The sequence below is a fragment of the Urtica dioica genome, chromosome 8 (assembly GCF_054948205.1).
Source record: "Urtica dioica subsp. dioica isolate 48M chromosome 8, U.dioica_male_clone48M_v1_H2, whole genome shotgun sequence".
In the NCBI taxonomy this organism is placed as follows: domain Eukaryota; kingdom Viridiplantae; phylum Streptophyta; class Magnoliopsida; order Rosales; family Urticaceae; genus Urtica; species Urtica dioica.
In genome coordinates this window covers 12815594-12833492 of record NC_142763.1, presented here as the reverse complement: position 1 = coordinate 12833492, position 17899 = coordinate 12815594, and the positions used below count along the sequence as shown (strand labels likewise).

The window sequence follows — 17899 nt, the reverse complement described above, 5'->3', positions numbered from 1 at the left end:
CCTAGGCATCAAAGAAAGATAAGATTTTAACATATTCTCAGTACAAATCAAACCCCTATATTCCATTACTAATTATTATTATTATGGGATCGGAACAGATTACATATCAACACCAATACACACCGTGCTTTTGGAGATAGTGGTACTGATATGAGGATCTCTTGAAAAGTCATCCTAAGAATTGGTGTCACACATATTATGTATGTTGAAAAGGTCTTAGGCTCAAACATCTAAAGGTTGTTATATTATCTTGGACTTAGGTACTAAACCCTATTCTTTTTTATATAAGTACAAGTAAAATACCCGCGCGTTGCTGCGGAGCTTGCTTGATGTATTATAATATTAAATTATTGAATTAATTTATAATATTATTATTATAAGTATTAAAAAATTGATAACACATGTATGCATTTCTTTTAAATAATTTATTTTTTAAAATAAAGAAGAAACACAAAAATAATAAAGAGTGACAATGAAAATTTGTGTACTTAATACGATCAAATTACACATACTTGAAAAATAATAAATTATGAAATTATGCCCATTCTATTAAAAAATAAATATAGTATTTTTGTATGATTTGTTTTCATACTGACCATAGAGAAAACAAATAAAGAATATGTATTTACCGTATTTCAAAATATTATATTTTTAATTTAATATTTTATACGCTATTATTTTATATAGAAATAAACAAATACTTGAATACATTCTTAAATTGAAAATCACAAATTATAATTTTGTAATTGACATATCACTCTATTTATAATTAAATTTTTAAATTCTATTATTTCATCTTCTATATTAACTTGCCTTGTCTATATTTACCTTGTTTATTGTATTTATATTATTGCATGAAAGTTTCAAAGCTGATCTTATACAAAAAAATACATTAATTATTAATAGTATTTACAGATTTTATTTTATTATAAAAAATTGACCAATGATTACTTTTTTTATATTATTTATTTTCGAATTTTATATGTTTAAGGAGTTATTATTAATTATATTAACTATTTTGTTAATGACACATTCACAATAATTATTTATAAACAAAAGAGTTCAAATAAGATATGTGGCCAGGCATAAAACCTGAGCTCACACCAAAGATAAAATAAACGACATAGGTGTTTGAATAAAACGACAATCCTAGCCATTTTACAATTTTTATTTTTAACCGTTGGATTAGTATAATCTACGGCTTTAAATGAGAAGTTAGAGATGATTTTGATTTGAGAAGCTTTCCAGCTCATATCTATCACAGTAGAGTCCGTTGAAAAAAGTTTCTTTCTGGGATTGTCTTGCGAATTGAATCCCATAATAACGTCGCTTAGTACCTTCAATGTTCAGACTGGATGTGGCATGCGTCATGACCTTTTTTTTTTATTTTTTTTATTTTGTCAATCATGTCAACTACCATACATGGCATTTTCTGTATTCTTAAGCCATAAAATTGTTATCTGTATAGACGATATTCATATATTAAATATATACACTTAATGTTTTCTATTTCCTTGTCGTCTGAGGTCCACTCCTCCATCGGTTTGGTTGCCGAGAGAATCTGCAAACATGGGAAAGAAATTTAAAAAACTTAAAAGGTGAAGTTTACTCAATTGTTATTATCAGAAATGAAATCAACAAATGTTGATTCTTGCTGTTTATTTCATGTATTTGGTTGTCAGATATGTGAGCTAAACACAGGTGCTAAATGTTGTTTTCATAAATCATGTTATTCCTTATCAGAGTTGAGATTAATTTGGTCTAACGTGCTAAATTAGGCGAAATTTTGGTCTATGCGGTTTTTTTTCTCTCTTCTGTCGTTGGCTATGATTTTGGTACTGCTTTCTTTTATTTTTGATGAATGATAGTAGTTAATGAGTTAGGTTATCAAAAACTAACTTGATGAATGATGAGATGCTAACACTTGAATTAGTGTATACGTACTTGAAGTCTATATGTTCAACACTTAAAGTTTATGATCACCCTGCTAATTTAGAATATGTGTTATTGTTAACACTTTCTTCATTTGATCTGAATGCTATTAAGTGAGTTTGACGTTTTTTTTCAGGTTGCGGTCGCTTATATATATACACGCAATTCGCATATCATTCTAGAGTTTTCGTTTATCCACAAAGTACTGGAGTTTTCCTATTTCGTCGCTTAATGGCAGTTTTGTATATATATATATTTTTTTTATGTTTAAAGGGTGATCGCATATCATTCTAGAGTTTTCGTTTATCCACAAAGTTATGGAGTTTTCCTATTTCGTCGCTTAGTGGCAGTTTTGTAATTGTTTTTATGTTTAAAAGGTGTTATAAGATTGAGCAGTTCTGTAATATTTGAGTTCTGTAATATTTTAGTGGTGTCATCTGCTTTGTATAATTTAGTGGCACGTATGCAATTTCGAAAACTTAACGGCACTGTAGAAAAAACAGTAAAGTGTGCCTGTGTAAACAGTGATTTCAGGATTCTCCTTTATATATATATATATATAATAATATGTTTAGTCAACTCACAGCCAAATGAACCCTTTTTATATTTTTTTACAAGACTATGAGCAATCACTGCGATGGTCCTTGCCTTTTTGGTAATTTTTAATGGGGTTTATAGTAGTTTTTTTTTATTCTTTCATTTAGGTTTAGCTCGAAAAATGCGAGTAAAATGACAATCAAAGGGAATACAAGAGATAAAAGATCAAAATTTTAAGCTATGCGACGAAAAATCATGGAAGTTAAGAGAGCGAGAGTAGAGGAGAGTGCGAGGGAAAATGAGAATTTGAAGCTTCGTTTGGAACAGAAAATGCGAGAAAAATTGAAAATAAGAGAGAAGATAAAAAAGAAGAAACAATATAACTAGCTGAATAGTATAACCAAGTTAAATTACATTAGATTAAAGCAATTCTCTACAGAAAACAGATTCTAAATTAAAACACTAATACTTTCTTTCAGGCCAAGAATTAATTTGTATATCTACAGCTTCCTTTCAAAATACGTGGAAGCTGCAGATTTCCAAAAAAACCAAAATACTTATATATACCTAAACCTCCAGATAGATTAAGGGTCTTGCAGTCTCTACCTGAAAAAAAAAAAAAAAAAAAAAAATTATTAGACCTGAAAGTCATTATTTTCTCTCGTGTAAAAACAAAAAGAAGTACTAACCTTCTGTACAAGACCTTGATATCTTTCTGAAGCCTGGGATTCCCTTCCAAGAACTCGTCGCCACAATCTCGGACATCGACTTTTTCGATCTCAAAATCTCTGTAACCACAGTGCTCTCTCCACTCGAACCAGGTCTTCGAAATCATCTCTTTTCTGGTGCAAGTCTCGTAATCTCCGACCTCCGGCGAGTCGGCCGCCACGAGGCGGTAAGCCACGACTCGCTTCGTCTGGCCGGGCCGGAAAGCCCGCCCGATCGCCTGCCGAGTCACCGACGGGTTCAGATGAACGTCCGTGATCACGATCCTAGAAGCCCCGACCAACGAGATTCCCTCGCCGCAGGCCTTCATCGACCCGAAGAACACTCTCGAGTGCTCCGACCCGTTGAATCGCTCCACCGATATCTCTCTCTCCTCGGATTTCGACTTCCCTGAGACAACGAAAATCTCGCGGCCGAGAGACCAGCCTTTTTCTTTCACCGCGAGTCTCTCCAGAAACTTCAGCTGGCTCAAGTACTGCCCGAAAACCAGAAGCTTCTCTTTCTTCGCCTCGCAGAGGTTCAGGAAATTTCGCCTTCACTCCTTCGTCCAGATCGGAAGCTTCTAGAATCTCGTCGATCTCGTCCTCCGTGACTACCTCGCCGTCGTGGAGCGATCGGAGGCTCGGGTGGAGATATATGGCGCTCCGGACAAGCTTTGCCTTGAAAGTCGCTGTCGCCGGAAACGATTTCGTGACCTTCTCGGCCTCGTTTCTCTGCTTCGGGCTAGGGTTTAGGAGGTTATTTTTTACAAATTTCAATTAGCTTGGTGCTAACTGTCTAAAATTCGTATGCGAAATTTGGCTATTTTTTATTTTTCTTTTGCAATTTTCAAACTTGATACTTTGTACATCAAATTAATTTATGTTATTATTTCTTCTTCAGAATGCAAGTCTTGATCCGTCACCCAAGAAAGAAGTGAGTGTGAAAAAAGAAGCTTGTGAGCATTCTTATATTCTAAAGGATGATCTCGGCCATGTTTGCCGTGTTTGTGGACTTATCGGCCGAAGAATCGAGACGATTTTCGAATTCCAATATTACAAGGTAAATAAACTGCGGATGAAGTTTATTTCTTCACTGAAATTTTGAATTAATCACTTATGAGAACGGTGATTTCAATGGTCATAACTACGGAGAGCACTATCTAGTATCTACAGCCAAACAAGTACAGACCTGGCTTACTTTTTTTTCTTCAGAATTTTCCTAAAAAAAAGTTCTTCTTTTTGTATTTTTCGGTCAACTCCAAGTACCAAAAAGTAAACTTAGTTTTAGCAGATGAAAGAAGGATTAAACAAGTCTTAGTTTTTTAGTCTTTTTATTGTCTTCGCTATTTATTCTTAACTGCAGAAAAAGAGTTCTCGAACGTACATCCAATCGCGAAACTCTACCGAGACAGACTCGATCAGAATCGACCGAGACGACACAGCCCCGGACGAGATACACGCCCATCCGTGGCACTCGAAGAACATGAAGCCCCACCAGAGAGAGGGCTTCGAATTCCTCGCGAGAAACTTACTGGGCCGAGACCCCGGGGGTTGTATCCTAGCCCACGCGCCCGGGTCCGGAAAGACGTTCACGATAATCTGCTTCATACAAAGCTTCCTCGCCAAGCAACCCGAGGCGAGGCCTCTGGTGGTGCTCCCGAAGGGGATCGTGTCGACGTGGAAGAAGGAGTTTGGGATATGGCAGGTCGAGGACGTCCCTCTCTACGACACCGCCAAGAAAGAGAGCCGAGCCCAACAGCTCGAGGTTCTGGAGCTGTGGGAGCAGAGCCGGAGCGTTCTCTTCCTCAGCTACCAGCAGTTCTCATGCATCGTCTGCGATCCCGACGACTCGCCCGCCTCGAAGTCGTGCCGGGAGATACTGCTGAGCGTTCCGTCGGTTCTCGTTCTCGACGAGGGACACACGCCCAGGAACGACGGCACGGATATCTTCCGAGCTCTCTCCATGGTTCGAACGCCAAGGAAGGTCAGATTAATTCTTACGATTATTTGTTTGTGGTTTATCGATTTGCCGAAATTCGACCGAGCTTTAATTCTTGGGTTATGATCTGGACCAAGGATAAACTTGTGTTTTTGTTCTTGGTGCCAATGCCATTCATCATAACTTTTCTGTGGAAGTTGTCTCTGTTAATTGCGTTTGATCTGGTTTTTTTGTTCTGTTTGTCTGCGTTTATTATCTAACAGCCGGCGTAATTATGTATTTCATGACCTGCGTATTTTCATCTGCGAAATTCAACGGAGCATCAGTGCCTCATTGAGTTTAGCTGAAACAGTTAGGATTGTGACCGAGTGTGATGGGCTATACAAACACACCTCGGGTTAGATTTTGTTTCATTAATTCACTTGTGTATTGAGAGTCAAAACGAGTCTTGATCATATGGGAAACACACTGAGAGTTTGAGAGGGTGATACCAGGAAGCACAGTTTGAAAGATTTAGTTTCAGTGATCTGATTTTATATGATCTGACTTGGATTATGATCTGAACCAAGGATAAACTCGTGTGTTTGTTGTTGACGCCAATGCCATTCATCATAACTTTATCTGCAAGTTATCCCTGTTATCTGTGTTTGATCTGGTTTTTTGTCCTGTTTTCGCGTGAAATTCTGCTTTTCTGTGTCTATTCTCTAATAGCTGGTGTAATTTTTATTTAGATATTATTTTAACTCTCCAAGAACAAAAAAACAAAAAAAAAAGACGTCCAATATTTTCTTCAAAAATTCCATTTCAAAAGTAAATGAAAATTAGTATTCATGAAAGTTTATCTCCTTATAGGTAGTCCTGTCAGGGACTTTGTACCAGAACCACGTCAAAGAGGTGTTCAACGTCCTTGACCTCGTGCGGCTGAATTTCCTGAAGTCGGAAACTTCGAGAGCCATCGTGGCGCGTCTCAAGAGCAAAGCAGCCATGTCCGGAAACTTCCACGAGGCGGTGGAGAACGAGCTGAACCGGGACGGCGATTTCCGGCGAAAAGTCTCCGTCATAAATGACCTGAGAGAGTTGACCAGAGACGTCCTCCACTACTACAAAGGCGACTTCTCCGGCGACCTCCCCGGCCTGGTCGACTTCGCAGTCCTCCTAAACCCTAGCCCGAAGCAGAGAAACGAGGCCGAGAAGGTCACGAAATCGTTTCCGGCGACAGCGACTTTCAAGGCAAAGCTTGTCCGGAGCGCCATATATCTCCACCCGAGCCTCCGATCGCTCCACGACGGCGAGGTAGTCACGGAGGATGAGATCGACAAGATTCTAGAAGCTTCCGATCTGGACGAAGGAGTGAAGGCGAAATTTCCTGAACCTCTGCGAGGCGAAGAAAGAGAAGCTTCTGGTTTTCGGGCAGTACTTGAGCCAGCTGAAGTTTCTGGAGAGACTCGCGGTGAAAGAAAAAGGCTGGTCTCTCGGCCGCGAGATTTTCGTTGTCTCAGGGAAGTCGAAATCCGAGGAGAGAGAGATATCGGTGGAGCGATTCAACGGGTCGGAGCACTCGAGAGTGTTCTTCGGGTCGATGAAGGCCTGCGGCGAGGGAATCTCGTTGGTCGGGGCTTCTAGGATCGTGATCACGGACATTCATCTGAACCCGTCGGTGACTCGGCAGGCGATCGGGCCGGCTTTCCGGCCCGGCCAGACGAAGCGAGTCGTGGCTTACCGCCTCGTGGCGGCCGACTCGCCGGAGGTCGGAGATTACGAGACTTGCACCAGAAAAGAGATGATTTCGAAGACCTGGTTCGAGTGGAGAGAGCACTGTGGTTACAGAGATTTTGAGATCGAAAAAGTCGATGTCCGAGATTGTGGCGACGAGTTCTTGGAAGGGAATCCCAGGCTTCAGAAAGATATCAAGGTCTTGTACAGAAGGTTAGTACTTCTTTTTGTTTTTACACGAGAGAAAATAATGACTTTCAGGTCTAATAATTTTTTTTTTTTTTTTTTTCAGGTAGAGACTGCAAGACCCTTAATCTATCTGGAGGTTTAGGTATATATAAGTATTTTGGTTTTTTTGGAAATCTGCAGCTTCCACGTATTTTGAAAGGAAGCTGTAGATATACAAATTAATTCTTGGCCTGAAAGAAAGTATTAGTGTTTTAATTTAGAATCTGTTTTCTGTAGAGAATTGCTTTAATCTAAGGGTTATATAGTTAAATAGCCTTCTACAATTATACAATAGTGGATTTGGCCAACCTTCTGTTAATTTTGGGTTAATGGCCAACCCAATTAATTAACACTTAATAAAGTACCAAAATACCCTGTAAACCGTTCCCGCGCATACGTCCTCCGAATTAATAAATTGCCGCTATATTGAGTGTGATAACTTCTGCGGTTATCGAGACCATCATTACGCTTACAATTAATACCAAATATACACGATATCTTCGGTCAGTACAAACGAAAACAGTAACAAGAAATCCCCAAATTAAAACCCAAAGATACGAGACCTCTGAATCAACAAAGCCGAACCTTCTTCCTCACCGAAACTAAAGATTTACATTAGAGACGTTCGAATCATCGAATCGACGGCGAGTAAGGTAATATCCAACCTATTCTTTAAATTTTTGCTATTTCGAACCAAACCCTAACTGTTATCGGACTCCAATGACCGATTAATGAAATGAACTAAGATCCCAGAACTATGATAACATAAAAAGTTAAATAATTTAACGGTGTGAATCTAAATCAAAATAGTGTATTAGTATAAAGCTTGCATGTTATCTGATTAATAAAATCCCGACATATAGAATATATCTTTATATTTTAATTATTTTAGGAATTAGTTTGAAAAATCTGAAATGTAAAATTGGGCAAAGTAGACAGTTTAAATTCTACATACAAATTTACAGGTAAAGGTTTTGATGGTTAATCATGTTTGATGAACAGATTTACGAAAATGACGAAAAAATCTCCAGCAAAGACGAAGCCAAACGCGGCTGAGAAAGTTGAAAAAGAAATGAAGTCCTCACGTCGTAAATTAAAGGAACCAAAGGTACGTTCTAACTGTGGTGCTTTACATTGCTGTTTGTCTTTAACGCTGCGCCTATGTACAGTTGAACTAATTAATTAACAAGAGATGTTAGTTAATGATTATCTGTAAATATGTTGTTAATTTAGAACATAGTTTTGTAAATATGTGTAAATATATTGTTGGGAAATAGATAACAACATATGTAATAAGAAATGTTAATGCAGGTGAATATCTGAATCCATTACCAGTATCTGCTAATAGTCTGGAATAATAATAGTTATGCACTTGATATTAATAAGATTAAAATATAACACTAACGAATTTAATTGCTTTGTAGATTGGAGAACATATCATTAAACGAAAAAATTGGGACTTAAAACAACGTATAATAGTCCACTCGTCCTTCAATGTCATTAACAACTTGATGTCGGTACTCAACACTGAGCATCAACGAGATTTATTCAATCAAGGGCCATTTTCTCATTTTCAACATCTTAAAGGAGATGTGTACCCAAAGAAACTAGCCCATTTACTTGTGCTAAGTCAGGTGGAATCTGGGAAAGATGACGAGCTACATTTTAACATAGGAGGAAATAAATTGGTATTCAATGTCTACGACTTCGAAATAATTTCAGGTTTGCTTCTATTTCAATCCTATTAATTTGTATCAAAATAAATATAATTTGTAATACAGTTATTAACATATTTAATGTAACCAATTTACAGGACTAAATTGTGATAAAGTACCACGTATTCACAATCAGCTTCAGTCAGACAATCCTCTAAAAGATGAATATTTCAAAGTGGCAGGAACCCAACGAGCACCTTACCTGCTTGGAATACTACAAAGCAAATTTGGTGGCAGCGACGAGGAAAAGGTGGCACTTGTCAATTTGGCAATCTTGGAAACCATGATACTGCCTCGTGATCGACAAGCAAAAATTCCAGATGACCATTTAAAAATGGCCATCAACTCTGACTTGTTCAAAACATATCCGTGGGGAACACTTAGCTACAACGCTTTGTGCAGATCCTTAAAGAGATCTAAGAATTATGCTGCGGAAAGAACTGGTTTCAATATCGATGGGTTCTTACATCCGTTAATAGCATGGGCGTATGAAGTCATCCCAGATTTCGAATTCTATGGATACACATCGAAAACAAACGGGTTATGCATACCACGAATACTAAAATGGAATTTTAACTTCAGCCCAGAATATGAGGAACTCCAGAAGAATATAATCAACAATGACCAGGTAAATAACTACTTGTATAAAAGTGTAAATAGGAATTGATATCGTAAATAACTGTTTATTGTTCTAGGTTCGTATTCTGCCACTAGACGCTACAGAGGAAGAAATATCAGAAGGCTATGAAGAGCGCGTAGAAGCTGTCTGTCCAGAAACACAACCTAATCCAGTTGACAAAGGCAAAGGCATTGCAAGCAGTTCAACACACTATCAATCTGAAATGCCAAGCCATTCACCAGATGACCTGCAACTTAAATTAGATGATGCTCTCCAATCAATTGAAATCCTAAAGCAACGAGTGGACGAGGCTCATAACAAATACGACACACTGCTGGAGGTATTCCAGGCGTACATCCAGAAGGACAATAACAAAGCAACAGATAATCCTGAGCAACAGAGAAAGGTAATGTATGTTAATAGGCTGGAAATAGATTATCACCTAACAATCCATTTACAGGTATCAACAGGTTCAACACCAGCTGACCAAACGGGACACCATCAATCTAATGAAAACACACATGTAAGCATTTGCAGGCTCAAAGTTCTTATAAAATATATATCTTGTATATTTGTTAATTATTTGACCACATGATTAATAGGAAAGATCACCAATCCCTGATATAACAACACCTGAAGATATAACACACCAAGTTAAAGAGACAACCCCTGTGCAAGTCCCAAAAAAAAAAGAGGTATACATATAATAGAATTATATATTACATTACAATGTTACATAAACATCCATTTACAGGTTCAGGTAGAACATATGGCAGCAAGGCCACATACCCAAGTAACCCAAACAAACATGGTAAAATGTAATTAACTGCAAAGTTCATTAACACCGGAAACTAATAGAATGTGTGGTTTATATGCAGATGCTAAGAAGAAAGTCAGGAAACGTGGAAACAACTAGCTCAGATTCAATTTCCATGGTACATTCCAATAAATTGAATTAACAATATGGAAAACATCCCGTATCTCACATTTATTCTTCGCAGGATATTTCACCGCTACTTGGAGATAGAGCAGCTCATTACAGTCCAGTAAGTGTTGAAATGTAATAAACAAGGGATAACATGTAAACTAACATTAACTTATCACAGGACGACATGCAGAAGCTGCAAGCTGATTGGGTATTTACCGTTAATGATGTGTTGAGTAGCTTACCTAACAACTGCGAATTTGAACAGCATTCACAGGTTGTTCAAGAGAAGGATCCTCAGCCTAACGCTGTCCCTGGTCGCGTCTACAAACGCTTGAGAAAAAACGGCCAACCAGTAATCAGACCTGCAGTAAAGAGCGAAATGCCTAGCCAATCATTCCCCAATCAGCCAAAATTTGTGCCTAAGCAGTCTAAGGTATATAAGTAACAATAATTGTACTTTTTTGATGAAATGCAATTGCTAAATTTCCGAAATTTCACAGGAATCCATTGCTCAACCTCAATCCAAAAAGACTTCACCAAAAGTCCAACTACAACAACAAATACCTACAAGACCAAAAAGAACATGTAGGAAATCAGTCTTTACAACATCTCCATACATCATTGAGACCAAAAAGAAGAGGAACGCAGACGAGAAATCAGTTGAAGACAACAGTGATCCCATCGCGGAAGATACCAATGATGATCCCCCTAGTCAACCATCATTTGACCTAGGAGTATAGTTTATTAACTGTTTAAATATCATAGCAAATGCACTAAGAGTATTTTGAGATGTATTTTGTGTGCTTCAGCACTGTAATCAACTTGAAACAGCTTATGGTTAAAGATTGCATTTTTTGTTAATGTTTACACCAAGTTACCATATACTCCTGTCATATCACGTTTCAACGTAGAACTGTTAAGTAAATAGGATGTTATATTGTAATAGGCGCTTAACAAGCCATAACAATGACATTAAAAGTAGTTCTAATTTCACAGTTATAATGACTTAATAAATATTTACGAATTAAGAATGTCAGTAAGTTAATTGATAAGCATATTGAAGCTTATGGTTAATGACAACTTTAGTGTTATGTTTAACCAATTTATCATATATTCATCATCTCACGTATCAACAAAGAACTGTAAAGTAAATAGGATGTAAGTATTATAAACTGAAAGTTTACCAAGCATAACATCGAATTTGAAAAAAAATTTAATTTAACAGTTATATGGACAAGATATATTGTTTACGATTTACAAAGTCATAACGTTAATTGATAACAATTTACAGCCATTATAATATGTTGCTGACCCAAGTACTCGTGGTCTGAATATAACAATTCCATGATTAAAAAGAACTAAACATCAATTACAGACTGAAATGTAAAAAAAAAACCTACACACCCTAATTTCTAGCTAGTGTATTTACTTGCACAACATTCAAATATACACATAATCCAAAGATAATACAAATACATACACTAAATATGGCAACCCCTTTTGTTATGACCAATCTGCCCACATTTGCCGCAACGATGCTTAAATGGATGAACTCTTTCATGCTTCGAGCGATACCTCTTCTCTTTCGGACGCCCAGCTTGACGTTTTTGTATAGGAGGCTTGATAATTGGAGCATCAACAGGAATCTCCCAATCACCTTCATGAGAAATTGGAAACACATCTTTCTCATACGTCGCTGCAAAATATTCTTGGGTATAGTAACTTGGAACAAAATCAATGGGTCGTAAATTTTTACGATATAAGGAAGCACACGCATGAGAGCACGGAAAATCTTCAAGTTGCCAATAACAACATGTGCAGGTCTTCAGATAAACATTTACAACACGCCGTATAGCCCCGTCAACAACTTCAAACTCATTGTCGTTAATGGCATTAACCTGTAATATGTAGTGTAAATGGGTTGTTAATTAATTGTGACTCAAGAATATACTAAATAAAGGACTGTAAATGGCTTGTTAATAAACATTTAATTTACATAAACAGATTGTGTGCATACTTACATTCATTGATCTGGCAGCTTCAAGCGATTCATATAGCATCCTGAAACCTTCACTAGTCAGACCTGACTGCATCTTTGGAATTAACTCCCTCTTCTTGTTAATCCAATTCTGTATTAAACTTCTATAACTCAAGACAAGACAAGCAACCGGCCAACCTCTAGCTTCTCTTAGAACAGCATTCAAACACTCGGATATGTTTGTGGTCATGACATTAAACCTTCTTCCGGGGAATTTACTCCGAGCCCACAACTGAGGATTGGCTTTGAGAAGATATTTTTTTATTTTTATTTTGTTGTTAGAGAGAATATTGAGCCAATATTCAAACTCTCTAACAGTATAAGCTTTAGCACATCTATAAAAAAGAGGCTGGATATAAGTTTTCCTATACTTTGCCTTCACATTACCCCAAAGATGCTGCATGCATATAGCAAAATTGGCTTCCGGAAACACCGTGTTAACAGCCTTCTGAATTGACTTGTGCCTATCCGATACAAACACCATATCTTTTCTAACACCATACACAACTCGAAGGTGATTCATAAACCAAAGCCAAGATATGTCATTTTCAGAATCCACTATACTAAAAGCTAACGGAAATAAATGATTGTCACCATCTTGAGCCGTTGCTAATAGCAAAGTACCATAAGATTTTCCTTTCAAAAAAGTGCCATCCACCGATATTACAGGACGACAATATTGAAACCCATGAATCGAGGCGCCAAATGCAAGGAAAAATGACTTAAAAGTACCATCATATTCAGTATCAGTAACAGTATATGACCCTGAAATACCAATTTGATTCATTAATAACAGTATATAATAAGTAACTAATGCATATGATAATTACTCGAAGTTAATGAACTGTAAATGACAGGTACATTAACAATTACTGATAAGTAATAAACATTTGAAATTAATTAACAAGAGCTTACAGAGTATCTACCTGGGTTTTTCTCCCTGATCATTCCACCAACAAGAGGTAAATGACTGTATGACTCTTCAAAATCACCGCGAAGATCCCTCAAAGACTCTTTACGACCCTTCCATGCTCTATAATATGTAACCTCCACATTAAATCTCGACCTCATTATTTCTGCAACACCAGATGGCGTAATCTGATTTGCCAATGGACCCCTAAAATCATCTTTAACACACTTGCTAATAAGTACAGCAGAAGCATGTTTATTCTTGTGAATAATAGACTGACCATAGCACGTATGTTCTTTAACAAATAACCTGATAACCCACAATCCAGAATTCTTGCAAAACGACGCATTCAACTTCCAAGAACACGTATCTTTCGCACATCCAATACAATACCGAGTTTTACTTGATCTAAACACCTTGAATTCAAAATTTTTGCGAATAGCGATCATTCCAATAGCCGTCTGAAGAACTTCTTTGCTTCTAAATACATTATTAACATCGATTTCAAAATTCATTGGAAAATTCTTCAAATCAGGATCATCGTACAATACTATCTCTGGAGAAGTCAATTCTTCACTACGACTAGCCAACAACTCTGTCATAGATTGATGGCATTGTTGCTCGAATAAATTAACTGAAACAAGACAAATAAATACAGCATAAACACTACAGTAAACGCAAAAAAAAAAAATTAGCTTCATGATAAATGTTTACCAGACTGCAGAAACGAAGATGAAGATCCCCCCTCCATGCTTATCCTCGAATATTGAAAAAAGAAATAAACTGGCGTCGTTTGTCTGTTAAAGGCAACTTTGTTTTCTAAAAATTTAAAAATAAATGAGCGGTCACATGACTGCGATATTTTCGCTCTTTAAAAACCAAATAAAGTCTGTAAATGCTAAACATGTACTTCGCGCAGGAAATCCACATCCACCAGAATATTAGCTATACTCAATAACTTCTCGCAAGATTTTCTCAACCCAAATCCAAATATTTCGGGGAGGAATAACTGCTACACGATTCAGTTAACCAAATTTAAAATAATAAGCAACTTAATTTCGGGAAATAATAACTGCTGCACAATTCAGTTTCATTTTTAAAATTTAAAAAACTTCCGCCATTGCTGTTGAAATAATAAATAAGGGCAAAACAGTAACACAAAAACAGTTATGTCTTGCCACGTGGGCGCAATGGCCATTTACAAACAATTAACCAAACCATGGCTAAAACACAATAGCCCACGTTGGACAGGCTTATCTGGCCAATTTTTTGTTAATCTAATGTAATTTAACTTGGTTATACTATTCAGCTAGTTATATTGTTTCTTCTTTTTTATCTTCTCTCTTATTTTCAATTTTTCTCGCATTTTCTGTTCCAAACGAAGCTTCAAATTCTCATTTTCCCTCGCACTCTCCTCTACTCTCGCTCTCTTAACTTCCATGATTTTTCGTCGCATAGCTTAAAATTTTGATCTTTTATCTCTTGTATTCCCTTTGATTGTCATTTTACTCGCATTTTTCGAGCTAAACCTAAATGAAAGAATAAAAAAAAACTACTATAAACCCCATTAAAAATTACCAAAAAGGCAAGGACCATCGCAGTGATTGCTCATAGTCTTGTAAAAAAATATAAAAAGGGTTCATTTGGCTGTGAGTTGACTAAACATATTATTATATATATATATATATAAAGGAGAATCCTGAAATCACTGTTTACACAGGCACACTTTACTGTTTTTTCTACAGTGCCGTTAAGTTTTCGAAATTGCATACGTGCCACTAAATTATACAAAGCAGATGACACCACTAAAATATTACAGAACTCAAATATTACAGAACTGCTCAATCTTATAACACCTTTTAAACATAAAAACAATTACAAAACTGCCACTAAGCGACGAAATAGGAAAACTCCATAACTTTGTGGATAAACGAAAACTCTAGAATGATATGCGATCACCCTTTAAACATAAAAAAAATATATATATATACAAAACTGCCATTAAGCGACGAAATAGGAAAACTCCAGTACTTTGTGGATAAACGAAAACTCTAGAATGATATGCGAATTGCGTGTATATATATAAGCGACCGCAACCTGAAAAAAAACGTCAAACTCACTTAATAGCATTCAGATCAAATGAAGAAAGTGTTAACAATAACACATATTCTAAATTAGCAGGGTGATCATAAACTTTAAGTGTTGAACATATAGACTTCAAGTACGTATACACTAATTCAAGTGTTAGCATCTCATCATTCATCAAGTTAGTTTTTGATAACCTAACTCATTAACTACTATCATTCATCAAAAATAAAAGAAAGCAGTACCAAAATCATAGCCAACGACAGAAGAGAGAAAAAAAACCGCATAGACCAAAATTTCGCCTAATTTAGCACGTTAGACCAAATTAATCTCAACTCTGATAAGGAATAACATGATTTATGAAAACAACATTTAGCACCTGTGTTTAGCTCACATATCTGACAACCAAATACATGAAATAAACAGCAAGAATCAACATTTGTTGATTTCATTTCTGATAATAACAATTGAGTAAACTTCACCTTTTAAGTTTTTTAAATTTCTTTCCCATGTTTGCAGATTCTCTCGGCAACCAAACCGATGGAGGAGTGGACCTCAGACGACAAGGAAATAGAAAACATTAAGTGTATATATTTAATATATGAATATCGTCTATACAGATAACAATTTTATGGCTTAAGAATACAGAAAATGCCATGTATGGTAGTTGACATGATTGACAAAATAAAAAAAATAAAAAAAAAAGGTCATGACGCATGCCACATCCAGTCTGAACATTGAAGGTACTAAGCGACGTTATTATGGGATTCAATTCGCAAGACAATCCCAGAAAGAAACTTTTTTCAACGGACTCTACTGTGATAGATATGAGCTGGAAAGCTTCTCAAATCAAAATCATCTCTAACTTCTCATTTAAAGCCGTAGATTATACTAATCCAACGGTTAAAAATAAAAATTGTAAAATGGCTAGGATTGTCGTTTTATTCAAACACCTATGTCGTTTATTTTATCTTTGGTGTGAGCTCAGGTTTTATGCCTGGCCACATATCTTATTTGAACTCTTTTGTTTATAAATAATTATTGTGAATGTGTCATTAACAAAATAGTTAATATAATTAATAATAACTCCTTAAACATATACAATTCGAAAATAAATAATATAAAAAAAGTAATCATTGGTCAATTTTTTATAATAAAATAAAATCAGTAAATACTATTAATAATTAATGTATTTTTTTGTATAAGATCAGCTTTGAAACTTTCATGCAATAATATAAATACAATAAACAAGGTAAATATAGACAAGGCAAGTTAATATAGAAGATGAAATAATAGAATTTAAAAATTTAATTATAAATAGAAAATTATAATTTGTGATTTTCAATTTAAGAATGTATTCAAGTATTTGTTTATTTCTATATAAAATAATAGCGTATAAAATATTAAATTAAAAATATAATATTTTGAAATACGGTAAATACATATTCTTTATTTGTTTTCTCTATGGTCAGTATGAAAACAAATCATACAAAAATACTATATTTATTTTTTAATAGAATGGGCATAATTTCATAATTTATTATTTTTCAAGTATGTGTAATTTGATCGTATTAAGTACACAACTTTTCATTGTCACACTTTATTATTTTTGTGTTTCTTCTTTATTTTAAAAAATAAATTATTTAAAAGAAATGCATACATGTGTTATCAATTTTTTAATACTTATAATAATAATATTATAAATTAATTCAATAATTTAATATTATAATACATCAAGCAAGCTCCGCAGCAACGCGCGGGTATTTTACTTGTACTTATATAAAAAAGAATAGGGTTTAGTACCTAAGTCCAAGATAATATAACAACCTTTAGATGTTTGAGCCTAAGACCTTTTCAACATACATAATATGTGTGACACCAATTCTTAGGATGACTTTTCAAGAGATCCTCATATCAGTACCACTATCTCCAAAAGCACGGTGTGTATTGGTGTTGATATGTAATCTGTTCCGATCCCATAATAATAATAATTAGTAATGGAATATAGGGGTTTGATTTGTACTGAGAATATGTTAAAATCTTATCTTTCTTTGATGCCTAGGATTCACTTTCAAAGTTAAAAAAAAGTGTTGGGTCAGATTTTCGCAAGGTAGAAGCAAATTCACGCGTCAAGCTCCGAGTCACACTCGTAAAAAGTATTTCAAAAGAGACTCTTAAAGAATATTTTCAATCTAGATTTCTTGAAAAATCTTCAAGACAAAGCTACAAAAGTGACCACCCGGTCGGCCAAAGAAAATGACCACCCGGTCGGCCAAAGAATATGATCACCCGGATGGCCAAAGAAAATGACCACCCGACCATCTTCACTTGGCCAAAACCACTCGGTCGTCTTCACTCGGCCAAAACTACCCGGTCGTCTTCACTCGGTCAAGACCACCCGATCGTCTTCACCCGGTCATCTTCACTCGGCCAAAGACCACCCGGTCGTCTTCACTCGACCAAGACCACCCGGTCGTCTTCACTCGGTCAAGACCACCCGATCGTCTTCACCCGGTCGTCTTCACTCGGTCAAGACCACCCGGTCGTC

The 17899-nt window shown here is 36.0% G+C and overlaps 2 protein-coding genes and 2 pseudogenes across 3 annotated transcripts; 2 read left to right on the top strand and 2 right to left on the bottom strand.

Moving 5' to 3' along the window:
* Window positions 1-3071: 3071 nt before the first annotated feature.
* Window positions 3072-3929, bottom strand: LOC149388253 (protein CHROMATIN REMODELING 35 pseudogene; annotated as a pseudogene).
* A 127-nt stretch (window positions 3930-4056) lies between these two features.
* LOC149388252 (protein CHROMATIN REMODELING 35-like) lies at window positions 4057-8112 on the top strand (annotated as a pseudogene). The gene is made up of 4 exons (XR_016300640.1): window positions 4057-4236; window positions 4540-5160; window positions 5968-7045; window positions 8059-8112. The product of XR_016300640.1 is annotated as a protein CHROMATIN REMODELING 35-like (transcript).
* A 1590-nt stretch (window positions 8113-9702) lies between these two features.
* Window positions 9703-11058, top strand: LOC149388251 (uncharacterized). Its single transcript, XM_089622384.1, has 8 exons — window positions 9703-9796; window positions 9851-9913; window positions 9993-10085; window positions 10145-10201; window positions 10269-10325; window positions 10392-10436; window positions 10497-10751; window positions 10819-11058. The coding sequence occupies exons 4-8, from the start codon at window positions 10160-10162 to the stop codon at window positions 11056-11058; spliced, it is 639 nt and encodes a 212-aa protein (XP_089478510.1). The 5' UTR covers window positions 9703-9796; window positions 9851-9913; window positions 9993-10085; window positions 10145-10159.
* Window positions 11059-11799: 741 nt separating this feature from the next.
* LOC149388250 (uncharacterized) lies at window positions 11800-14017 on the bottom strand. The gene is made up of 5 exons (XM_089622383.1): window positions 13981-14017; window positions 13660-13900; window positions 13283-13575; window positions 12340-13121; window positions 11800-12216 (listed from the first exon to the last, which is right to left on the bottom strand). The coding sequence occupies exons 1-5, from the start codon at window positions 14015-14017 to the stop codon at window positions 11800-11802; spliced, it is 1770 nt and encodes a 589-aa protein (XP_089478509.1).
* Between the last annotated feature and the right edge of the window lie 3882 nt (window positions 14018-17899).

What these genes read in the sequence shown, in the direction of transcription:
- LOC149388251 (XM_089622384.1), top strand. Translation starts at nt 10,160, where the DNA reads ATGGCAGCAAGGCCACATACCCAAGTAACCCAAACAAACATG. An exon ending in AAGTAACCCAAACAAACATG is followed by an intron (nt 10,202 to 10,268) that starts GTAAAATGTAAT and finishes GTTTATATGCAG; the next exon opens with ATGCTAAGAAGAAAGTCAGG. An exon ending in GAGCAGCTCATTACAGTCCA is followed by an intron (nt 10,437 to 10,496) that starts GTAAGTGTTGAA and finishes AACTTATCACAG; the next exon opens with GACGACATGCAGAAGCTGCA.
- LOC149388250 (XM_089622383.1), bottom strand. Translation starts at nt 14,017, where the DNA reads ATGGAGGGGGGATCTTCATCTTCGTTTCTGCAGTCTG. An exon ending in TTTAGATCAAGTAAAACTCG is followed by an intron (nt 13,576 to 13,659) that starts GTATTGTATTGG and finishes GTGGGTTATCAG; the next exon opens with GTTATTTGTTAAAGAACATA. An exon ending in GATCAGGGAGAAAAACCCAG is followed by an intron (nt 13,122 to 13,282) that starts GTAGATACTCTG and finishes TTGGTATTTCAG; the next exon opens with GGTCATATACTGTTACTGAT.